General features: G+C 38.7%; 1 protein-coding gene across 1 annotated transcript in view; it reads right to left on the bottom strand.

Moving 5' to 3' along the window:
- The window catches only part of LOC135250526 (dachshund homolog 1-like), a 102557-nt gene extending 84453 nt beyond the window's left edge, over nucleotides 1-18104 (bottom strand). The window contains exon 1 of the mRNA XM_064326882.1: nucleotides 17376-18104. Coding sequence (XP_064182952.1) covers nucleotides 17376-17911 — 536 coding nt within the window. The 5' untranslated portion in view covers nucleotides 17912-18104. The remainder of the gene's footprint in view (nucleotides 1-17375) is intronic.
- Nucleotides 18105-23949: the final 5845 nt, after the last annotated feature.

Genomic DNA, 23949 nt, shown 5'->3' with positions numbered 1-23949 from the left:
ATTTCAGGCGGACCCTCAATTTGCGTCATACGTTTTATGTACAAAATCTGGGCCATTTACTATCCCATATGTAAAGTGTTTTAAGTTATACAAATTTAGCTTTTTGTCCATGTGCACCAGCAGTAGCTGTGACGTTCGATGATGATGGATGCTTATGTTCAAAAGAATACTACACTTTTGCTGAAATATGATGGTGGACATTTGATGTTATAGGGTTGTTTGCAAAAAGAGTTGTTCTGGTTGACTGCACATTTTGTGCATCATTATCTCACTCTTCCCTCTTTAAAAAAAGATAAAACTCTAGCACAGACACTGATGCTTTGTGGGTGAATGTGGCACATCCTCCTGTATTCAATTTTAAAAGTGACATGTTTGCTACTTACAGCGAGTGGCATATTGCTTTTACTTTAGAAAAAGAGGGTGCTGAAATAATCATTTGCCCATCCCTCCACTCTATCATTCCACTTCACAGATTTATTTTGAGAATAGGCATTTTGTTAAGCACTGACATGACTGTAAAAAGCAGACACATCATTTAATAAATATCACTAGCGTGCTGCACAATTGAGCAGAACTAGTCATAACTGCTACAGTGTATGACTACAGTTCTGGACATTAAATTGATCACAAGCTTGTATAAGCAAGCAAGACTCATCAATCAATCAATCTTAAACTATTACAATATTTCTAGTCAGATTATTTCAAATACACGTTTCCTGAAGATTATAATGTTCTTTAAATAATCATTTCCCACATAAACTTTCAGCAGTATAAGAAAACAACCACTAATGAATGTTGGCTGACTGATTCGTAATATGAAAACGATTAATCACTATAAAATTTGATTGGAAGGCACATTACTGCAACAGTTCCATTAGCTATTCACAGTTACAAATGTCATAAATGCAGTCTGTTTACACAAATGAAATACCCAATGACCTTACCACACATCCACCATACATCAGAAATGACATTGGTTTGCAGTACCGAAAGAGGAATATAGTCATCTGTGAGGGGGGAATGAAGAACAATTTCTTGGAGGAGAGCAGGGAGGAAAGAAAGGCAGCAATTGGGATGTCAGAGACAGGAACATCAGACCTCCAATTTTATTCTTAATAGTGTCTCACCCAGGTGTCCTTAATGTCTCACTGTCTCCTGGGGTAGCGATGGGACAGTGAGGCAATGGGTAGACATACACAGAGCTGTCAATCACAAATTTACAAATGATAATTCACAATTTACTCATTAAGCATTTGATTGGCCTTTATGAACCAATGAAAAGTTTTTGCTCTCCACAGAAATGAACAATTATTGGTTCAGATTAGTCTGCCACCGACAACATCTGGAAGCCCCCTGATCCATTGTTTTGGTTTCATGTAGCCTCCATCTTCCATCAGTACCTTGGGGGCTCTTCAAAATCATTCTCAACGCAATCAAGAACAACCGATGGCATTTCCTTTAGTGTTTATTTGCTTATTAACTATATTCTCTTTATACTTTCAAGTCTAAAGTGGCCAACCCATCTTTCTATACAAAATATGGAACATTCACATAGTTACGTTTCATGTACTGTACAATGTTTATTTTGTTCACTGAAATGAACACCATCATTGGTACAATTAGATGTAACAGTAGAAATATGCATTCATGAAATAATTTTAAAAAACACTGTACGATGAACTAAATATTGAGATATAACATGTGCATGCTATGCGTTAATGCTGTATATAAGTGCCTTTACAAGCAGGCATGTATGACAGCAAAATTCTGGGTACTGATATCAATAACCAATTGATATCTGGTAAATGAAAAAAGGTGAGATGAAAAACAATGATGAGAAATCATAAGTGGCTAGCATTTTAACAGTTACGAACATAATTTGAGTGAACTGAAATACATAGGCATTGAAGCTATTAGGATTTTTTATTTTATTTTTATTTTACCTTTATTTCACCAGGCAAGTCATTAAGAACAAATTCTTATTTACAGTGGCGTATCTTATTTAGGGTGCCGTATATTGGTAGCAATTGAGAGAAGAGAGAAGCTTCAGAGAGTAGCCTTTTAGATCCCTTATTTGGATACATCACTGCCAAAAGGCCTTGATGAGAGTTGTCACTGGCTTGTTTTATTTGAGTTTTGTTTGTTGCTGGTTTCTTGCATATGATTGGCACTATTATGTACTACGTCATTAACCAGGTGAACGATATTTCATTGATGACATGCAATTCAGTTTGCTTTTGACATGCTGAAGAAGGGCGTTTTGCCCAAAAATAAACAAACGTACATAAAATATTTTATGGAAGTGCAGTCCTTATCTCATTTTTGCGAATGAAAAAAGTCTGCAACCCAAGGAGACCTGACAAAATATCTGATTTCGAGCCGGGTTCTGGTTTTTTTCCACATACAATTTCAGGCACAGTTTGGGTTCGGGTTTGTTTTCCATTAAATTAAAATTAATTATTATTTTACGTGTTAAATGCATTTTTACTTGAATAAATAAACTGATTTTAAATTGTTTTGCACATGCGCACTCTCCATGTCTAACTTCCAGAGGATGAAATGAAATTAAAATTTGAAAAGAGAGAACTTTAACTTCTTAAAATTCCAAATGAGTCAGAAATGGCTTTGTTGTGGAAATATGATGACCTCCTTGTGGCAACAGAAAAAAAGCCCAGGGATTGCAATGCTGTTTTGACCTATGACAGCAAGACCCCACTGAACTTAGACATACTGTCCTAGAAATAGCATAAACTTCGCTGGCAGCTGGTAAGTCAGCTGACAAAAACTGGATGTATAAAGTACATGATCACTACTATCCGGTAAGACAAGTGGTTTATTAGCTACACACACTGCTCTGATGATGGGCTGATGTGCCTTGGTAAGCTGTGCTGCTACCATTTACTATTCCATATGTAAATAAAATATAGCCAATTGTAGTATGATAATTATTGATATGTCACATGCATAGGAGCTGAGCATAGAATTGTAAAACCATGTCTGTAAGCGATTTCGGTTTCGGGTTTGGTTTGGTTATAAAATTTGTTAGTACTGGTCAGGTCGTGTCTCAAGGCCTTGGGTACGGGCCGGGTTTGAGATTAAATTTCAAGCCTGTGCAGACTTTTAGTCCAGCCAATACTGTTATTATTGTGAATTCTGATTAATGGGTCATTTTGTGCACCTTAAGATCTCCCATTTTAAGGCCAAATAGAACAGAGTTCTTATGCATGGTTTTCCACAGTTGCACAATATTGTATTTTTACATTTTAAAAGTGCTAATTACTTAACATGACCATACCATACTGCCACCCCTTGCATTCAAGACAATCTCTGTTGAATGTCTGAAACACTATTGTGTAATGGGTACACAGTAATAGTTTCATCAGTTCCTGCACAAAGAGAACAAAGTGTCTCAACAGTGAGCCATCAGTTCAACTGGAGTTACTCTTTAGGCCAACATTGCCTTATCACAAACATTTGAGAGACTGTTCCTTAATTAGTTTTAAAGTTTCTTATTTAGATAACGTCAGTAAACTGACAATTTAGTCCTGCAAATAGAAAGAAGGAAGTTAAACACACCCTCCGTCTGTGCTTGTGATAACAGACTTTGAGCTGTTCTCCTGATAAAAGAAAAATATACACTGATATAATAAAAGACCCAAAGTTTGTAGCTTCAGACATCTTAACTATTTAAGACTTAAGACATATACTGTACATTCATTTATATAAAGAATCTAAGATTTCTGAAAACTTACAATTAGAAAACAGTCCCAGAAAATACTTTCACTTAATCCTCAACTCACATCTAAAAGAGTGTTATATGTTTTGAGGTCATCTTCATTTCTGCATCTTGGAAGATAAAGATGTTTGTATTGTTGCTGGCAGGAAATATTGCACAATAATTGCAGAGAGAGAGAGAGAGCGAGAGAGAGAGAGAGAGAATGTATTCCAGAAACACAGACATGTATGCATTCACAAAACTTTGAAGGTTGCACAAGTAGGCCATTTCCTGTAAGATGCAAATGACAGGAATGACACTAAAAAGCAAAACAGGTATAGAGTGTAGTCCAAAGGCATTACCAAAAAAGGTTTCATGTGCTTACAAAGATAACTATGGACTCAAAACTATTTTTTATACCGTTTAAATCCTATGGACTGCACCAAAAAGCTTCAGTGTGAATATGTATTTTTAGATAATGGACGGACTATGTGGCTTAATATGACAACTATTAAGTAATGTAGCACTGGACAGTGTAACCGGTTTCAACATTCATGTTCCATTGGGCTGATTATCTAAGATTAAATTCTGCCAAAATGCCAGTGTAGTGGGGTCACACAGTCTTTTTTTTTAACACCGTCACACTGAAATAACCAGATGCGGGAAAGCAGAGACAGCACAAAAGCTTCACCAGCCCGTATCTAGAGCGCACTCACTCACAATACACACCTGTCTGCCGCAGAATGCGCACCTATTCTCCCACAGGGAAGCAGGTGGCGTGTGGAGATGTTTCCGGAAAGGCTTCAAAAATGACAGCTGGCAAGAGGAGACTGAGACAGCTGCAGCCCCGCACAAGAAGGAAAAAAGCAGAAAGCAAACAGTGCTAATACCCTCAGGGTTGTTGACTCCAATTCCTCGAACCCACAGAGCTTTTAACCAGGCAAACAGAGAGAGAAACTGTTGCAGGGAAATGAAATTATTGCCCTGCACTGCTGAACTGTTTTCCTTTTCAAATACAGCAGGCAAAAACCAGATCATACTGTGTGAGAACTGTAGCAGCTGTAAGAACTGTGCCAGTTGAAGTAGATACTGCAGGTAATTCTTGTTGATATTTAAGATTATTTGAATGATAACTGAAAATGCCAGTCATGGGCCTGTATTCAGTCAACATCTGTGCATAGCTCTGTGTCACCAATAGATACCAATCAACAATCAAAATGTACTTGAATAACACAAGGAGACATTTTTTTTTTCTTCACAAACAATAGTTCAAGTACATTTTGATAGTCAATGAACAAACCCAACTGTTTGTTCAGGAAAAAAAATCCAACGCTGAGAGTCTAAATTTATGAGGAATGTTGATTAAAACTTGGCCTAGGTCCTCTGGTTTTAGTTATTTTTGCTGAGGACAGAGACAAGTAGATACGGACATCCAGGTTTTACTGGCTTCGGCAAGGTTACTGGAAACTGTCTCCAAAGTTCCAGCAGGGGACACACGTGAGAAAACTGGGTCCATGCAGATAAATCACTGGCACGAATCAAAGCCGAATCTGAGGCGGAGGCAAAGGAAGCTGACAAGCGGGGAGCGATGAAGAATGTGAGGCGATGGAGCGTCAGGAGGGGACGCTCACGAGATCCTTCTCAGAAGGGAACAGTCCTGGTTACACGCTTCCCCTGGAGAATGAGAAAGGTGACACTCAACACCTCAACCAGACTGATTCGGCAGATAGATGATCCCGTCCCTCTCTCTCACCACGTCCTCTCGCGAGTAGGCTAACCCATAACCGCCATCCTCAAGCCGGTCGCGCACCACAGCTCCAAGTGTGTTTGATTAAGCGCTTCGATGAAAGCAATAAGTAAATATGGGAATTAATAACTCTTTATCATCCATTTGGGAAGCTTTGGAGAAAAGATCCCTTTCGGGGGGAAAAGCGTCCTTTGGGATATAGGGCAGAATGAAGCAGCAGACTCTGGAACCGCCTCTCTGGACATTAGCATACAATCACGTTGCTCTTCACAGATAAACTATAAACCAACCAAACCGTTTCTTTTACGAGTCGTAATCTCGATCTATTTATGACTTCTGCAAAAGAAATGCTTATACGAGCCTGAGTACATAACATAAAGCTTAGCATGCTTAATTATCTTGGTTTAATTATCTATGACGTTAAATGATGTGTGCACTTCTGAAGAAGAACAGTTCAGATTTTTCTTCTTTTTTTCCAGACGCTTGATAACTTGACAGATCTTTAAAGAGTAAATTGAAATGTGCAGAAAAGCCCTGAGGATCTCTGTCTGTGTATTAATCTAAAGCATTAAAAGAGCTTGAGAAGACTTGAGAAGAATGTGGAGAATGTGGGAAACAACTCCATTGTCATTATTAATTTGCTTCTCAGCTTTTGCTCAATGAGATCAAATATATGTAGTTGCTGTGGTGAGAGCAATAGGCAGTCCTTACTTTCTGTATCACACCAATTCAAATGTGCATGTTCACTGGCAGAAACCACGCTCATCTTTGATGTAACATTTCAAAGCCAAATGTGCATTAAAACCTGTTGGAGTGAACATCACAAAAATCAGCTGTTCTCCAACAGAAACAGCTGGCTGGGTGAGTTGCTGAAAAATGACGTAACCAGCAGCAACCCTGAGAAGAGTTTAATCAAACTGAATTATGACAACAGTGTCGATAAGGTCACTCCATTTCTCTCATGGACATGGCCATTTACGAGAATATAAGGTCATGACTATTTATGAGTATTTATGTAGATATTCACTTATGCAGTAACACTGAATTGAGTCACCGCGTTTTTTAAACAGCATCGCCGCAACTGCTCAGGCTGGTTTACGGGAATAGAAAGCGATAAAAAAACTCAATTTCCACAACAAAGACAGGAAATCCCACACAGATTTGTACGGTTCTCTTTTTTTAGCGTTTACCTTTAGAAACTGGAACGGAGAACAAATACTGCCTGGAGCTGGCAGACACCTGCGATGTATTTTCTTTCCCCCTGACATTAAAGTCCTTCACAGAAATCAGATTTTAATAAATCATCTTGGAGTCTGACAGAGTTTATCTCTGGGGGTCGCTTTGACTCCGGAGCAACTCGCAGACAGACAAAGCTGGGGCTGATACAATGTGAAATTAAATACCGTCAGCGCGCTGAAACAAAGGAGCAAATCTGTCACACCAAACCCTTTACTGCAATAGAGGGAGAAAAAAAAATGCCACCGCAATTTGAAGTACCGCAAAGATCGGACCGATCCATTTACCCCTGTCCAATTTACTCTCTTTTCTACAAACCGCCTCCCACCCTCGACGCGGATATCTAAAGGGCTTTGAAGAACGTCACTGAATGACCGCAATATCCTTTTTTCCCTTGGTTAATCATAGGACACAACTAAACCAAAAATATCCCACAAATTTCCTTTTATGTTTACAGCATGACGCTATAGATAGATATTTTCTCCGAAGTGAAGAGGAGCAGTCACACTTATCGCTTACTGCTTGTCAAATTTCATTCAGTTTAGCACACTTTGTTTACCACATTCATTTTCATTTTGTCTCCACATCATTTTGTTTTTAGGACAGCACACAGAAATGATGTATATCGACAAACAGTTTTTTCTTGGTTTAATAGTTCATGTACATTTTCCCATTTTTCACCATAAAACTTTTTGCCTGCTACACACAAGCAACTTGCACTGAATCACTCAGAGTGGTCTCAAATGGGCCAGAGCAAAAGTAGAATTTAATGAGAAAGTGGAACTGTTTGTTTGAGAAGATTTGATCTCCTCAAGTAAATGTTATTAATTACAGCAACAAAGCCGCCCAACCCATACCCCCCTCCACCCCCCCCCCCATCCTGTGTAAATGGTGGGAACTCTGTGACCCCGGTGGCACTTAATCTAGTGAAACTGTCCCCACTGCAGAGTGGATTCTCGGTATGCTTGCTATCCATGCTAACTGACATGTTCCTGCTGTGACTCTTAGACCACTGTTCGTATGCAGCTATTTGCTCCTGGATCCATGCTGTTGAAAGAGGCTGCCATTTTTTACAAGCCCTTTGACATTCTTGTTAGCTTGTTTCTGACACAATACATCATACCTTTTGACTAAAAACATCAAGACCTGAAGCTAAATTGGTCCACACGTACATGTATGATTCAAGCAATCATACACTTCAGGACCCCAAACCAGAGACTGGAATCACTTCGCAGAATACATTTCAAGACAGCATTGCTGAGAACAGCAACTTATGTGGCAAGAAAAAAAGAGCTTTCTTAAACACAAACTGACTAAATCAAGGACAAGTCGACCAGGAGTTGATACTCAGATGGAGCAGCAACATTAAAATATTGCAACAAAAGATGCACCATAAATATGAATTTATGGAAATAGAAATTATTACTGCATTCAGATACTTCAACATATGTTGTTGGTGTGAAATTTATTCAACAGTATATTTTCCAAAAAGTATATTGCGGTATATTCTATTTCCGTAAGAGAATATAAGATATTATTGCTTACTGTAACTGTAACCCATGTATAATGCATGCAAACATTTCCCCTGCCTGCTACCACCTCATATTCACATTTGACTTCAAAAAGATCACAAGTAAAAATATATTTGAAAACTACAAAGCTCTTATTCTGCAACCTGGAGATCTCAGTTCCAGGAAACCATTTTTTTTTTCTTTGAGGGGGACAAAACCATTCTTCAGTAACTCAAATTCTTGGTTGAATCATTTGTGGCTGCACCAAGTACATAGTCCCACAAGTGTGTGAGCTCCACTGTGTCCTAATTACTAAGTAAATTACTAAGTCATTTGTCATTAACAGAAAGAATGTATAAAAATTTTCTAAATCATTTACTAAGCATTTCTGAAGGCATACAGGCCTAGTCACTAAGCAAACATTCTGTATATCATGGTCACCAGCTATTTGCATTTTAAACGATTAATTAATGATTAATGAATAATCATTTATATTAAATGATACATGATCAGACTGCTTTTAGGAACCGCTCTTATTTAAGAAGGATGCACAAACACACATATCAAAACAAATGTTCAGCAAAGCAATAATATATCAAATATTTTTTCCATTACTGAAATTACAGTTCTGCACAACACTGCAATAAAAAGAAACAAGAATTTTGTGCAAGGTACAGATATGTAAAAATGTTTTAACAAAGCATTTCCTAATCATATTTCCAAAGGCACATTTCAAATCTTGCAATCTATATCTAGGGCAATAAATGTGTTATATTTCTTGACAAGGGCTTAGTCAATACAAAGGAAGGTAAATCCACGCCTTGAAAACTATTCTTCTTCCATTAGAAAGAACTAGGTCATCCGCTCATAATTGTCAATCATGCAATAAATCTACCTCTGCCACAACTGACTACTGCATTAGGGCAGAGACAAAGCTTATTGGCATGGAATGTCTGCCTGACTGAATGCATTCTCCTTTCCAGAAAAGCCAATTCACAAGTGAAGCTAAAGGATGGATGTCCAAGATGAATCACTGGCCTAAGTGGATGTCAGATGTGCAGTGTCTCCAGCTGCCCTATTTTAACAGGTGCCGTTACATTTTTACAGAGAAGGCACTTTGCATTCTGTTCGCGGCGTACGGCTGAAATCGTCACGAGAAGATCTTAGCATGCCACGCGTGTGGGATTGGGGAAACATGAAGTAAATCTCAATGACCGGGCTCTGAGTCGAGGGGTATGTGGGCTGCGTCTGCGCTGCCCACGGGAAGACAGCCGCCTGACTGCATAAGCGCTGCTGCCTCAGCAACATACACAAGATTGTTCTATGATTATTTTTTTTCCCCGCTAAACATACGTGCGTGTGCACACGCATGACTGTACATCGCACGTCCTACAAAAGGACTAGTGTCAGGACTGGCTTCGGTAAACATTTTTTCCTTGACTTTGACTCTGAATTTAAATTTGGGCGAGCAGCCCGCTGCCTACTCTGAAACCCCCTGTTGTCAGCTGCCGTTTCCTCTCCGTAGTCCCCAGTCCGCCAGCAGAACTGCGCAGCCACAGCGCCGGAGCAGTGCCGTCCCTGCGCAGCTGGTGTAGGCAGCCAGCAGGCACCAAACCGCCAGAGGAGGCGCTGTCTAGCCACGGGTAAAGCGCATTTCCGCCAACTGATCCTGTTTCCACGATAGCTACAGGTACTGGCAGAGTCAGGGTTAGAGATACCAGGGGTCTCGTTTATAAAATGGTCCTGAATTCAACGGATTTGATCTTTGAACAAATTGAGATTTATTAAACTGGAAACTGATGTGAAAATGTTCTTAAGGGTAGGTAAACTCCAGAGTATGCTTTAAAACATTTCCTTGTGGCTATGCAGCTGTAATGCAGGCCGAAGACGTTTTTTTCACCTAGTTGTGATAACATTTTGCCAATCACTTACCATATGGACAAGTATAGGCTATTAACCCGTAGCAGCACACGCATAAGATTTATTTCTGTGATAAGCACTTTGAGACACAACATTTCGGGCCATTAACTAGGTTATTGCAGACATACGCATATGATTGCAGGAGTGACAGGAAGACATGTTGCCCCCAATATTGTTAAATAGTTCTTAGACTACATAGTATGCGTGCAAGACTATGCAAGACTCAGAGGTCCAGCATTGCGTCTCCCCCAAAGTTGAAATAAAACCTATACTTTTGATTGCAGAACTTGCTGGTAACATTATCAAGAGTGCGAACCGTTACAAAAATAGAAAAGCTTAATAATAATAATAATAATAATAATAATAATAATAATTATCATCATCATCATCATCATCATCATCATCATCATCATCAAAACCTTTATAGCAACGTACAGCGAAAGGGTGTTCACTGGATGGAGTTGTTAAGCTAGTTCAGTTGTGCACTTGCGGATGATATCTAGTTTGTAAATGGATCATGCATATAGACATTTTGTAAATGGAACATATGGAACACTTTCGAACATACATTCACATTTAGGATGAATTCCAAGATGATTTTATAAATGAGGCTCCAAGACTCTGGATTGTGGGGTGCATCAAATACTGACACTCTGAGTTTTAGTAGGGTGAGGCCCCTGGAAGAGCTGCAAAACCAAGTTAAAATCTGCACCAGGATCTAGAACAAAAATGAATGGACCTCTGGTGTTGTCCATCATACAGGTGCAAAACCAATCGGTGCAGTGTTAGGAGAGTGTGGTTTTGTGAAACAAAATTTACCAAAGATACCATAAGCTATCACTGATTTTCAACCAATTTTTTATCTACTGTGATTGGTTCAAACAATACACTGATTATTACAGCTTGTAGCTCTACCCATTGCTGGGTTTTGAAACCTCACTCTCCCATCGCTACTGTGTAGCAGAGAAAAACGGGTTCTTTGCATACACTCATAGCAATTCAAGTCACAATGCATGTCCTCAAATCTGCTCTTTCCTGGATCCAGAGGGACTAACTCTTTTCAGCTTTCACCATCCCCAGGAAGCAAGTAAAAATGCAGCTGCCGTTCCTAAAAGTTTTATAAAAACAGAAACAGCTAATAAGCCTATTTCTGCTCTGGGGTGAACTTTGAAGGTGACTTCAGTGTCCCAGCATTCATTTTCCCCCCATGAAATGGTCTCTCCAGAGTCTTTTGCTTTCTTTAAATGGCAATGTTATTGTCCTTCTTCTAAATACTTTCTTCCTCTGACCCAATGGAAAATGTATAGCTCCGGGTGCAGTCAAACCTTCTGAAACATCATCTGTATTTCCATGACAATACAACAAAGGATATTTCTGATAAAACAAACACACTTCCACCTGTTTGTTCTGTATAATGCATACCTTGTTTGTTTCCTCTATGCACTTCATCGCTTACCGACAAAAACAAGTATTAATCAAACTAAGCTACATAGTGAAATGACATTCAGACTGTACTTTCACGTTGGCATATCAAGTGACTACATCTACAAAACGTTGTCAACACTGTCAATTTTTACAAGAAAATGACCTAAATTACAGAATGTAAAAAAAGAATGAATTACAGCAACCTCACAATAATAAATAATTAACTAAATACCTGTATTAAAAATCATATTTTGTTTTGCTTTGAGATTTATTTATTTCAACAAGCTCAGCTCTGAAGATCCCAGATCAAAACTGCCAGAACTCCCCACCCAACTGCTGGGGTATCCTTACAGTTTTCTCATTACAGCTTTCATATCACATTTCACATACAGCTTCATTGTTATTCCCGTTAAACCTTTTATAGCCAGCATGAGAATTAAAAAGGACAGAAAATGAACAGAGGAAATTTCTGGAATCCCATCAGAAATTGGTTCTCCTAGGTATTCTTTTTTTTTCTGCCAGATCCAATGAAGCATGGGGAAAATAATCCTTGATACAGTAACACTGCATTATAGAGGGAAAAATGGAAATGAAGGATTCCATACTTTAAATTTCAATTTTCTGCATTTTGGACATATATGTATTCAAATTTCAGAGCATGTATTTGGCATATGAATCCTAATTAGAAAATATGAAGCTGCAAACAATGGAGGTTGTGATTGCACAATTTAATAATAACCACTCCACGACAGATTTCCAAGTTTACTGATACATTTATCTACTTGTACAATAATTATTTAAAAGGGCAAAAAGAGGAAACTTCCAAGTGCACACTTTTAAAACTGCACCTTTGGGCTATTTGAGAAATTAATTAATTTCTGAAGAAAATCAATTTCCCAGCGTGACCGTATTAGATAGTGCCACGGAAAGGTCGATTACTTTTTACAATCGGGATATCACACTCTATTCCCACCACGGTTTCACTCCCTAAATATACCCAAATGCAGAGCTGGCATGTCAGCAAATGCAGAAACAAAACACCCCAAAACAGAGGAACCAAAATATACTGCCTTAACTATCTATGAAAGCTTACATGACATTACAGCTCCATTTTTGCAGACATGGCCATATCTATTTGATATTTTAGATATACAGCATATAGTGCCATAGTTTTAAAGTAGCACCAGTGCTATGTAAATCACACAGAAAAATAATGTATTCTTCTTTTAATAAAGTAACACATGGAAATAAACCTTGATAAATCTACCAGTTGTCAGTCACACTATTGAGCTCTAAAATTGAACATCAACATGACAGACTCTGCTTTCAGCTGTATGTCATCCAGTTGATGAAATATGAAAATAAGATTTGGACTTCAATTGGTGTATGGAGTATGTCACTCTGTTTTTCAGTTCCAATAAACATAAATCTAGGGTGTAAAACAAAGATGTTTTAAACAGTCAAGCTGGTCTTTCCTTAACAAATGGGAGACGTGCAATTGTCTATTTTAATGCCACATCTCAGAATCCATTATTGCTTTCAATCAATTACTTTCTGTCCACACAGAAGATTTCCTGGCATGTTGTAAATGATCTGCTGCTCTGATCGCAGGTGGCTAATTTCATTCCAAAATGGCGCTCCACTGACTTGTTAATTAGTGTAAAAGTCACATTTATGGTTTTTAACAAATCCCATTCTCAGCCAATCAATGGGAATACCACAGATCATGAGATACAAGATGAGACTGTTTATTTGATACGTGTGAAGGTACTTGAATCAAATTTTAACAAACTTAATTTTCCATACATACTTCCTCTCTTTCATCCAAATCAGGCATCTGTCACTCTTTTTTTAAGTCATTATCACCGTAGGATGTTATTATCCCACTTGGATGCGGTTGCCGGGTGACGGGTATCTTAGCACCCACTCTGACTGGGAATGATTTGAAACCCATCCAAAGATTTCCCATGAGCACCTGTGAATACATTTATCCCTTGATGAAAACAAACAAACCGTGAAAAAACAGAAAAAAGAAAAAATCATTCATTTGACATTGGTTGTACAATTACTTTCTGAACACAAAACAACATTTTGTATATGCTTGTAAATAAATTAATAAATAAATAAATAAATAATGTTTATATCAATCAGAAAAGTGAAAAAGTTTCAAAGAATTTTAACATTTTAGTAAATATTTCAAAAATGTAGGGCATTAAATTAGAAATTGCATGGCTGGCTAACATACTGTAACAAAAAAGTCACTGCGACACTGCGTGTCATTGGCCTATACCACCAACAATTATTTTAAATTTGAGTAATTTCAGACAGGATGGCACTCGCTGAAAGAGACCTATGGCAATGGCTAAACCTTAAAAGGCAATGCAGCCAATGAGAGAACATTTACAGCTCCATCCCTGTTCAGATGCATTTATTCTGCCTCACCTGAGTTTTAATATTGTTTTCACAGAGGTCAAATGCCAATAAGCAATGAAAAAAAATCTCTGTCCCACAAGAATAAAGCCAAAAGGAAAACAAATAAAATAGCAGAGGTGCTGCCGTTCAAGGACTGGGTTCATATCTCCTATGAGAGCAAAGAGATTAGGCCTGCTACCGCATAACCCTGGCCCACTAATGGGTTATTAGTCTGAAGTCAGTCCCACAGAATGTGAGGCACAAGCCGAAAAGCTCATTTTAAAACAGAAAAAGCAATTTTCACCTGTGTGGGTGTTGGAGGAAATTATTTTATGTGGGAGGAGGAAATGTGCAGAGCATATCCCAACAGGGCAATATCCTCAATAAATTAAAACAGTGACACCGTTTCATTAAAAAATGCTATGGTTAACAACAATGCACCACAGAATTGTGAAACAGTGAGATCAGTGTCTTGAACTACAGGCGGGAAAAAACACACTGTAACTATGTCTCAACAACCATCCTGAAAATGTTTCAGTGCATCTGTGTTTCACAAATCTGTTCTGAGCTGCATACTGACAAATAAGATACTGATAAAGAAATAAGGCACTGATAAACAAAATGTACATGTAAAAGATCCATTCAACTACACAGAAGAGTTCAGATATAGAAACATTGTTCTGATCTTCAAGGGTAATTCAATTAGTGGCCTAGGGGCCAAACATGACCTGTCATGGTCCAATTGCTGTCCCTTTATCAAATGTAAAACAACAAATATATACACTTAATATACATCAAAAATCTTATGATTCATGTCGATGTCCTGGACAGCAGCAGGAAATTTCACTGGAAATGTTATAAAGGATTGACATACATATTTTAAGAGTGTACATTCAAACACTTACACGTATATGATTACATATACGAGAAGCGGAAAATGTGTGGTCCACCCGCTCCATTAAAAAAAAAATCAATTTGACCCCCCAACCCCCCCCCCCCCCCAAACGAAAAATGAGTTGAAGAGCCCTGTCTTAAAGTGTACACAAATAAAGCACACACAATTATTCAGCAGCCTCGGCTGAAACCCCTTTTACTATATTAGCGTCATCTTAAATACACTTAAATAAAGATGCATGCATGATTGAGGGTTCAATACTGTAGAAATTGTAGCCATTGCCTCTCCGCTTGGCTTTGGGTAATAAAAGTGATGGATTGTGGGTAATGGCACTGCTGCAGGCCGGTGTCCTATCTGAGAGGTGGTGTACTGCACTTTCCATCCTTTCCAATCTGGATAAGCTCTGACCCACTGAGCCACTCAGCTTGGACACGGATCCTTCCTTACCACTTACCTTGTACAATCAATGGCTTCATGCTAATGCCAATGATGTAATCCTGTATATGGACAGCAGCCATTGTGAAAGTGATTGATTTCACCACGATGGCACGACGGGCAGGTGCTTTCAAAGATTATTACAGGCCTCCCTGAGCAGCGGTAATAGCCAAGTAACTTTGCCGCCATTACCCGTGACACGCAGCGCCACGTTACGCTCCGACAATGTCCTACCCCGCATCGTAGAAATCAAAGCCTGGTGCCTACTTGGATGCCTCGTAAAAATGTGACTTCTGCATGGTCTAATCTTCATGCTTGCTTGATGCATAATTCTGACATTCCTTCACAGATCACAATATACTAGGGAAATGTGAAAGGTACCTGCGTAAACTATACAATGGCAGTAGCTCCCAAACAACTGGTCATCCAATATTAAACTGTTTCCAATATGTTTATTTCTGTTCTGTGACAGGAAATGCAATAATAGGTAAAAACAAATCAAGGGCTAAGGGGAAAAACTAGTGGTAAGTGGTAACTCAGTTAAACACGTCCCAGTAATGCTGACATATAGCATTTGTTTCATGTTTCTTTATCTTGTTTGAAAAACTGCCATTACACCTGTCACAGGACTTACGGTTTGTTCCCTGTTTGCTTGGCTAATCCCACTGAACCCTTGACAAACGTCTGCAAACAACATGGAGAGAACCTCCTAAATCACACCTATAGTCTGCATTTGCAGACAGCAGTAATCTCAGTTTGCCCATTTGCAAGGACAACATGCTCAGTGAATCTGCTGTATCATGACAGTGGCCCGTTCAGAACACAAAGTTCACAGCATGAGAAATTGCAAAATTCTATCATTCAACTAACAAAGGCATACATCCTATGGCTTTATTTGGCTTTGTCATAAATATTAAATTGATGTTTTGCAGCTTTGAATAAAATCCACGAGTGAGGATTTTGAATATTCTTCTTGCACATTGTTCTGTTTAAAGCTATCTTGAATTACACAAAGCCAAAGAAACAATGTTTGCATTCTAGATTATTAATGCAAATATTAACTAGAGCAACAACGTAGAGCTGTTTGCCTGTAATATTTTAACTGCAATAAGTTTATTTTATTTATTTTTTTTTTTTTTAAGTAAACATTGATCGAGGGCGTGTATGATGATTCATATGTGTGAATGTAAACAAAGTGACTAGGAGATCAGTTCATGGCCTGAGCAAATCAAGATAAAAAAACAGGCGTCTTTCCTTCTACATAAAATATGTTAAATGCGTCCATCTGCCAAAAGTCCACATTTTATGCATTTGAGATTTGTGGTATAATTTATGAAAGATTAAAAACTGTATAGGCTACTCTAATACTAAATTATTTACAACTAACAGAGTACGTTATGATTCAGTATTTCTGCGAACATAGCTTTCAGCTGCTACCACTGCAAAACCCACCAACACATAAAAATACACTTGTAAAGATTTATTTTCATAGTTCTTATAAATGAACTTATAGTTATAGTTAAAACTAACGATGGTCTACCACTTGTTGAATCGTAGATGTTTACATTGTAGATTAATATCTCATGAAAAACCGTACTAAATATAAATTAAGTGTTTACGTATAATTTTGGAAAAGCAAAATTGTACAATGAACTTTTGACGCGAGGCCTTCATGTAGGCTGATATATAGTCATCAACAAGCAGGCACGTCCGGTCAGTCATGCAATGCGATAGGATACATTATCTTTCCTTGATTCCGTTGCAAAATTGCTTGTATTTTAAATATTATCAAAACAATTAAACTTAATAATAATCTTTAAACAGATCATAAAGGCGTAAGACAAGGTAAAATAAATATGAATCGCAATTTAAAAATAACGTAAAGAATATGCTGCATTACAAATGTATCAGCATTTGTACAAATTGCTTTTACTGCACTGTAGCCTACTTCTTGCTTTACTTAGACACCCATGTGGAACTTCAACAATTGCATCTTTCATAGAACACTTTGCGGGTCCGCCCGCACTAAATAACCAACTGAAAGGGACTTGGACAATATTGTTATACCGACGCACTCACCTCGCGTTTGTGCAGTCATTGTACAGAACCTCGAAGTCCTTCCTGGAGATGAGCTTGCATCTATTGACTCCCGGTTGGATAGCCCCGAGTCCCCGCAAGATGCGGACCTGTTCCACATTGCACACGACCGGCGTGATTTCCAACCTCTTCAGCTTGGTGTAAACAGTGTGCAGCCCTCCGACAAAGTGTTTCAAAAAGAGGTCGAACGCCTGGGGAAGACAGATGAGCTCGCGACCGTCCACGGTAAAAGAAGCCACCTTCACTCCCCGCAGCTCTACCATTTTACACTCATTATTCTGTGGAGTGTTTTCCACCGGAGACGGGGTCGAGTACACGGGTTTACCGGGCAGGGTGCCGACTGGGATGCCCGGACTGGTGGTGGCAGTAAGCTCCGATCGGTACAGACTCTGTCCGGAAGGCGCAGATGAAGGCGAGGGAGAAGCGCTTGTCGAGGGCGAGGTGGTTGTCGCTGAAGTTGAGATCGGAGGTGGCTGAACCAGAGCGGTCGGGGGGATCAAAGCAGCTGGTACGGCCATGGTCAGAAGTGAGAATAAGTTAAAAGTACAAAAAACAGTACATAAAGAGTGCCCCGAAACATACAAAAACTAAAAAGTCAAGTAGGAGAGTTATTTTGAAATATGTGTTGTAGAAATAAATGAGCGGCGAGAAAGATTCAATTTATCCTCAGCTCGGCAAGTACATTGATCACTGGATGAGTGAGACTGACAGGGGGGGAAGTGGGCTGAGACTTCTCTCTGTGAAGCCCAGTTGTTGTTGTCACAAGGTACAGAGAAGGAGGAGCCAGAAAGCTGCTTGAGGGACGTGGAACATCACCGCGGACAGTGCAGAATGCTTTTCAGTTATATACATAAATAATTACAACAAAGTTGGAAAGTAAACGCAGTCATTTTTAACTGTTTTAATAACATAATATATAATAATGTCCTTTCTGAGATTAGCCTACATCATTACGCTTGTTTAAATGAACATGCAAATGAAATGTGTCGGCTAATTCTGTTCAGGGAGGTTAGGTAACATTCCAAGCTAATATCTCCCTCACAAAAAGTCCCGTGTAAAAACGTGATAGGTCGCTACATGTCAAAAGGAACGTTATGCATTTATAAATGCGTATGTGTGGCTATATAAATGTCGGCTGTGATTAATTGAAATTTAGAATCTCCCCTTTTAGACATAATGCAACATTTGCAATTTCACATTTAGCATTAGTTAAACACTTGTGAACTCTTGCAATGTACGTAGTTACAAGTTGTTGGACGTTTTGGAGAAATTCATTCATACACTGTACAATCTTATAGAGTACATATGGGTCATATTGGCTTTTGGACTCTGTTATAGTTGAATTAACATTGGACAGTTTAATGTGTACAGTAAGGAATAAGCTTGAAGATTGTAAGTATGCATACAAACCTACTCTTAATTGTGTACAGGGGGTTCACAAATCTCAGTTAATTCACTGAGGGAATGATAATAATAACAAAAACAACAATAATAATAACAATAATGGCAGCAGCAAGTGGGTGAATGCTCACATTTTACATATACGTGTTTAGAAGTAATATTTAAATACAGCCATCAGCCATTCATGTTTTTTTTTTTTTTTTTCTGTGTGGAGCTGGGATCTCACAAGAGATTGAACAGAATGTATGGATACAGTACATAAGACAGGGAAATCAAGTTAAGGCCCCATCTGTTGGTTAGTGGAACTAATAGAGTTGATTAATAAAGCATGTTGTAAAACTGTGTTTAATCCAATGTGACTGCTCAGCTATCTGCCTCCGAAGGCTGTGCACAGCTTGAAAGCAGGAGCCGCATTTGAATAGCAATTTAATGAACGGGGCCCGCAAGTCTTAACATACGCAACACCTGACGTGAGTGGTATGTTCAACTTACAGTGTGCAGGGGGTACAGTAATGAAGCAGCTGCTGTAACAGGATCAGACTGAATGGGCACCGCGCAGGTACATGGGAAACAATTAGCGGCACTGAAGCTGTATTGCTTGCATCTGGATTTAATGCTGTTGTGGAGACATGAGACTAAAAACATAAGCCTTTCTTCCCCATATCAGAGGAGAAAGGGGGGAAAAAAGCTTATTTTCCATACTCCTGGGAAAGGTGGCTTGTATGGCTTGCAGAGGCTCTATGATCTAAGTATGTGGTTCCCAAACCGTCTGAGCTCACAGCCCAGTTATTGAGAAAATACATTTCCCGTGCCCCATTAGTGACTGTGGAGAGGGGTCACCATGGGGCTGTTGACCCCCCCCCCCCCCCCCTCAAAAAAAAAACTTAATATAATATGCATTTATTCTGGTCACTGAACCTTTTAAAGAACATGCACTGGACTAGTTAGAGTGCACATGCAGTCAACATGCCTCTTGCCGTCCCCACTCCAGACTCTCCAATGGGCACCATCCTGCATTTTAGGAATCATTGCTCTTGATGTAATTTTTCATTGAGATCACTGCCTTTTGGGACAAGGACATATTGTTTTTTGATTTGGCTCTGTACTCCTCAGTTTTAGCTTTGGTAATCAAACAATTTACATGTGGTTGAAGTGTGCATTCTCAGCTTTTATTTACTGTATGGGTATTTTTATACATTTTGGTTTCACTATGAAGGAATTAAGGCACTTTTTATACATAGTCCCCATTTCAGGACGCCATAATGTTTGGGACACTTTAATGTTATGTAAATGAAAGTAGTCATGTTTAGTGCTCTGCTGCATATCCGTGGCATGCAATGTCTGTTTGTCTGTGACCCATAGACATCACCAGGTGCTGAGTATCTTCTCTGGTGATTCCCTGCCAGGCCTGTACTGCAGCCACCTTCAGCTCCTGCTTGTTTCGGGTGCAAGTTGCCTTAAATATTTTCTTAAGCAAATGAAACACACATTCAATTGGATTCAGATCTGGTGAATGACTTTGTCAGTCTAGAATTTTTCAGTTTTTGGCTTTGAAAGACTCGCAGTATAACTTTAGCAGTATGTTTGGGAGGAGTGCCTTGCTGTAGGAGGAAGCACTGTCCAATGGGTTTGGAGGCATTTGGTTGAACTTGAGTAGATAAGCTGCTCCTGTACATTTTAGAATTAATTCTGATGCTGCTATCAACAGTTACACCATAGATGCCTAAACCATAACACCCCTACCACTATGTTCACAGATTGGGGGAGTGGGGGATTTTAATCTTGGACAGTACCTTTTTGCCTCCACAGTTTACTCTTGCCAATAAGGCTTTTAGGTACTTCTTAGCAAACTATAACCTGGCCATCCTGTTTTCCCGCCTAGCACGTGGTTTGCATCTTGCAGTCTGAAGAGTGCTTTTGATCTGTCAGACAGGTGTTTGAGGGTTATTCTTTCTTATGGTGAGACTTATTTGGTCATAAACTGCAGAGGTCTTCTTTGGCCTACCAGGCCCTTTACAATTACTGAGCTCACCAGCACACTCTTTCTTCTTAATGGTGTTCCAAACAGTTGATTTTGCTTTGCCTAAGGTTTGGCATATTTGTCAGATCAGTTTTTTTATTTAAATTCTCAGCCTCATAATGCCTTCCTTGATTTTCATTGGCATAGCTCGGTTGCCCATGTTGACAAACGTCAATAACAGAATCCAAAGGCAATCAAACACCTAGAATCAATACTACACTGTAGATACTGAAAGCTCTCTTATACCTGCACTAAGGAAGCAATTGAGCACACCTGACTTATCAGAAACACCTGCGAAGCCATTTGCTATAGATATAGGGCTATATATAAAACATGCTGTAATTTCTACAAATCGCTTTGTCCCTAACATTATGGTGATCGCCATAAAACGGGTAGCTCAAATCAAGCAATCTAATTGGTTCATAGCCGTGGTATATTACCCATATACCACGGCTATGACGTCTAATTCCTTTGCACAATTCAGTATCGCTCCGCGTCTGAGGAAAAAAAAAACGTTTTAAAACTATTTAAATTGGAGTGTGTCTATTACTTTCATATTGCCATACATGGTGACCGTTTTATAAAAGCAATAGCTCACTTCAGGCCGCGATTAATTAATTATAAAGGGACACCTTTTGTTACCCTCCCCTTTTCAATGTCCAATTTCGCAACTGATGGCAGCATTGAATCACGGTTCTAGTTACTGGCTTCATTTAGGAATGCCAACCATATCGCTAAATACGGAATCGTCCCTTTTTTTGACAGTAGAATATAGGCGTTCCGTATTTAAGTCGTGGCTACGGGACGCATTTTCATCCGTATCTTTGTAAACGATTGCGTTTACATTAACTGCTGTTTTGAATACAATTCAATAGTTAGCTAGCTAGCTAACTAGCTGACCTAAAACTCAGAATTTTAATATTGGCTAGGTGACAAGTGACGGCGAACTTATCATAAAGCTAGCTGACTTTCAAACCCGGTTTCAGAGGGTCTTGGAGAAACGCTATGTCCACACTACCTTACCGCAACATTTTAAAAAGCAAGACAGAGCTAGGGAGATTAATATGATTGAGTTATGGTTTCATGCAGTTTTCTTAAATAATGTAATGCAAAAAATGACAAAAATTGGTGCTAATTGTATGGTAAAAAACGAGAAGGAACTATTTTTCTCGATGGAATCGTTGTTTTCATAGAATTAACAACCAAAATATATATATATATATAAATATATATATATAGCTGCATTAATTCCTGATTAAATGTTGTTGTAAACATTCACAGTTCAGGCTGGGAAAAAAAAATGTGAACCATTGTATCTAGTGACTGGTAGGACCTTTTTTATCAGCAATAAGCTCCAACAAATGTTTCCTATAGCTGCTGATTAGACTTTGTTAGGAGGAATGTTATACCATTTCTCCTTACAGAACTGCTTCAGTTCATTGATATTTATCTGATTTCTTACAGGAACAGCCCTCTTCAGGTCATGCCACAACATCTCAATTGGATTAAGGTCTGGACTCAGACTTGGCCATTCCAATACATGGATTTTCTTCTGTTTAAACCGTTTTATTGTTGATTTACTTATGTGTTGTGGGTCATTGTCTTGTGGCATCACTGAACTTCTGTTAAGCTTCAGGTGACGGCCCGCTATCCTGATATTCTCCTGTAAAATTTCTTGATAGAATTTATAATTCCCCAAACCATGATGCTCCCTCCACTTTGCTTCACAGTTGGAATGAGATTTTGGTGAGCAGTGCTTTTTCCCTCCAAACAAAGTGTTGTGCATTTCTGCCAAAAAGATCAAGTTTTGTTCCCTCCATATAACATAGTGCAAAGATGGTCTTCGGCTAACTTGAGATGTGCAGCAATGTTTTCTTGGAGAGCTGTGGTTTCCTTTGTGGTGTCCTCCCATGAATACCACACACACACACACACACGTACACACAAACCAGGTCTGTTATTGTATAACAATTCAAAGACATTTGTTTAATGCTGATGCAGATACGGAGCACGCTGGGGACATACACATTTTTGAAGATAAATATATTGAGATCGTTCTGATTATAATCATGATAATTGTTCTTTATTATGAAAATAAATTCATAATTGTTGGACACACAAAGAATCATGAATACATTTAAGTATTTACTCTAACTGAGTGTCATTGCAAGAAGAAAAAAATATGGCATATTTTGTCATCAACATACTTAACATTACCCAAAAAGTTGTGAAGCTAATAAAATGTTACACTTGAAAACCACGCAGAACATTCCACATTTATTACGATAACCATGGCCCACTAGAAATTTGTGAGTTGCCATTGTATTCTAAATAATCTTATAGATATTAGCCATTTTTGATATGACATACAGTAGTAGACAGTATTCTGCCCATAAAATAAAAATAAAAGATTTGTAGATACAGATACCGAATAAACATCCGTAATGGCTGCTCCTTTGACGGACTCTGCTTATTCTGCAAAATCTGTGATGATTAAAATAAATCTCCATCAGGTCGTCCATTAAATTGCTTGCAGAAGCTAACCCTTGACCTTTATCATTGATCGGACATAACAATGGCCATTCAGCTGCTAAGCAAAGAGCACATTTGTTATGATCTGCAAAATCCCATTCCACTGCTCTGGGTGATCAATGAGTTTACCTCAAAACATTCAAACTGCCTACACCTTACCGAAGATTTACATTTATTTTCTCCCAATAGTCTGGCACCAGATGTGCACCGCTGACCCTACATGGTTCAAATATAATGTCAGACCTTTACTTTGGCTGTGTAATGATGGTGATATTTTTAAACTTTGAGTATTGATAAGCCATTTGAAAGGCAACCTCACGATCCAAAGGTTATTACCTCAGCAGAAAAGGGATTGAATGAATCTCCTGATATTGTAAAACATTGTACTAGACACACACATGCACTCACACACACACAAACACACAGGCGTGCACTCGCATGTATGCACATGTTCACGCACACACACATGCACACATGCACACACTTAGTCTCTCCCCCTGCACAGTTTTTATTGCATCTGGTAACAACTATAATTAGTTGATTTTTCAGTTTATAAGATTGGTTTCTGTAAAAGAAAAATAATTGAAAAAATAATAAATGAAG

This window comes from Anguilla rostrata, chromosome 3 (genome assembly GCF_018555375.3).
Source record: "Anguilla rostrata isolate EN2019 chromosome 3, ASM1855537v3, whole genome shotgun sequence".
NCBI classification, from domain to species: Eukaryota; Metazoa; Chordata; class Actinopteri; order Anguilliformes; family Anguillidae; genus Anguilla; species Anguilla rostrata.
This window is presented reverse-complemented; position numbering and strand designations above follow the sequence as displayed.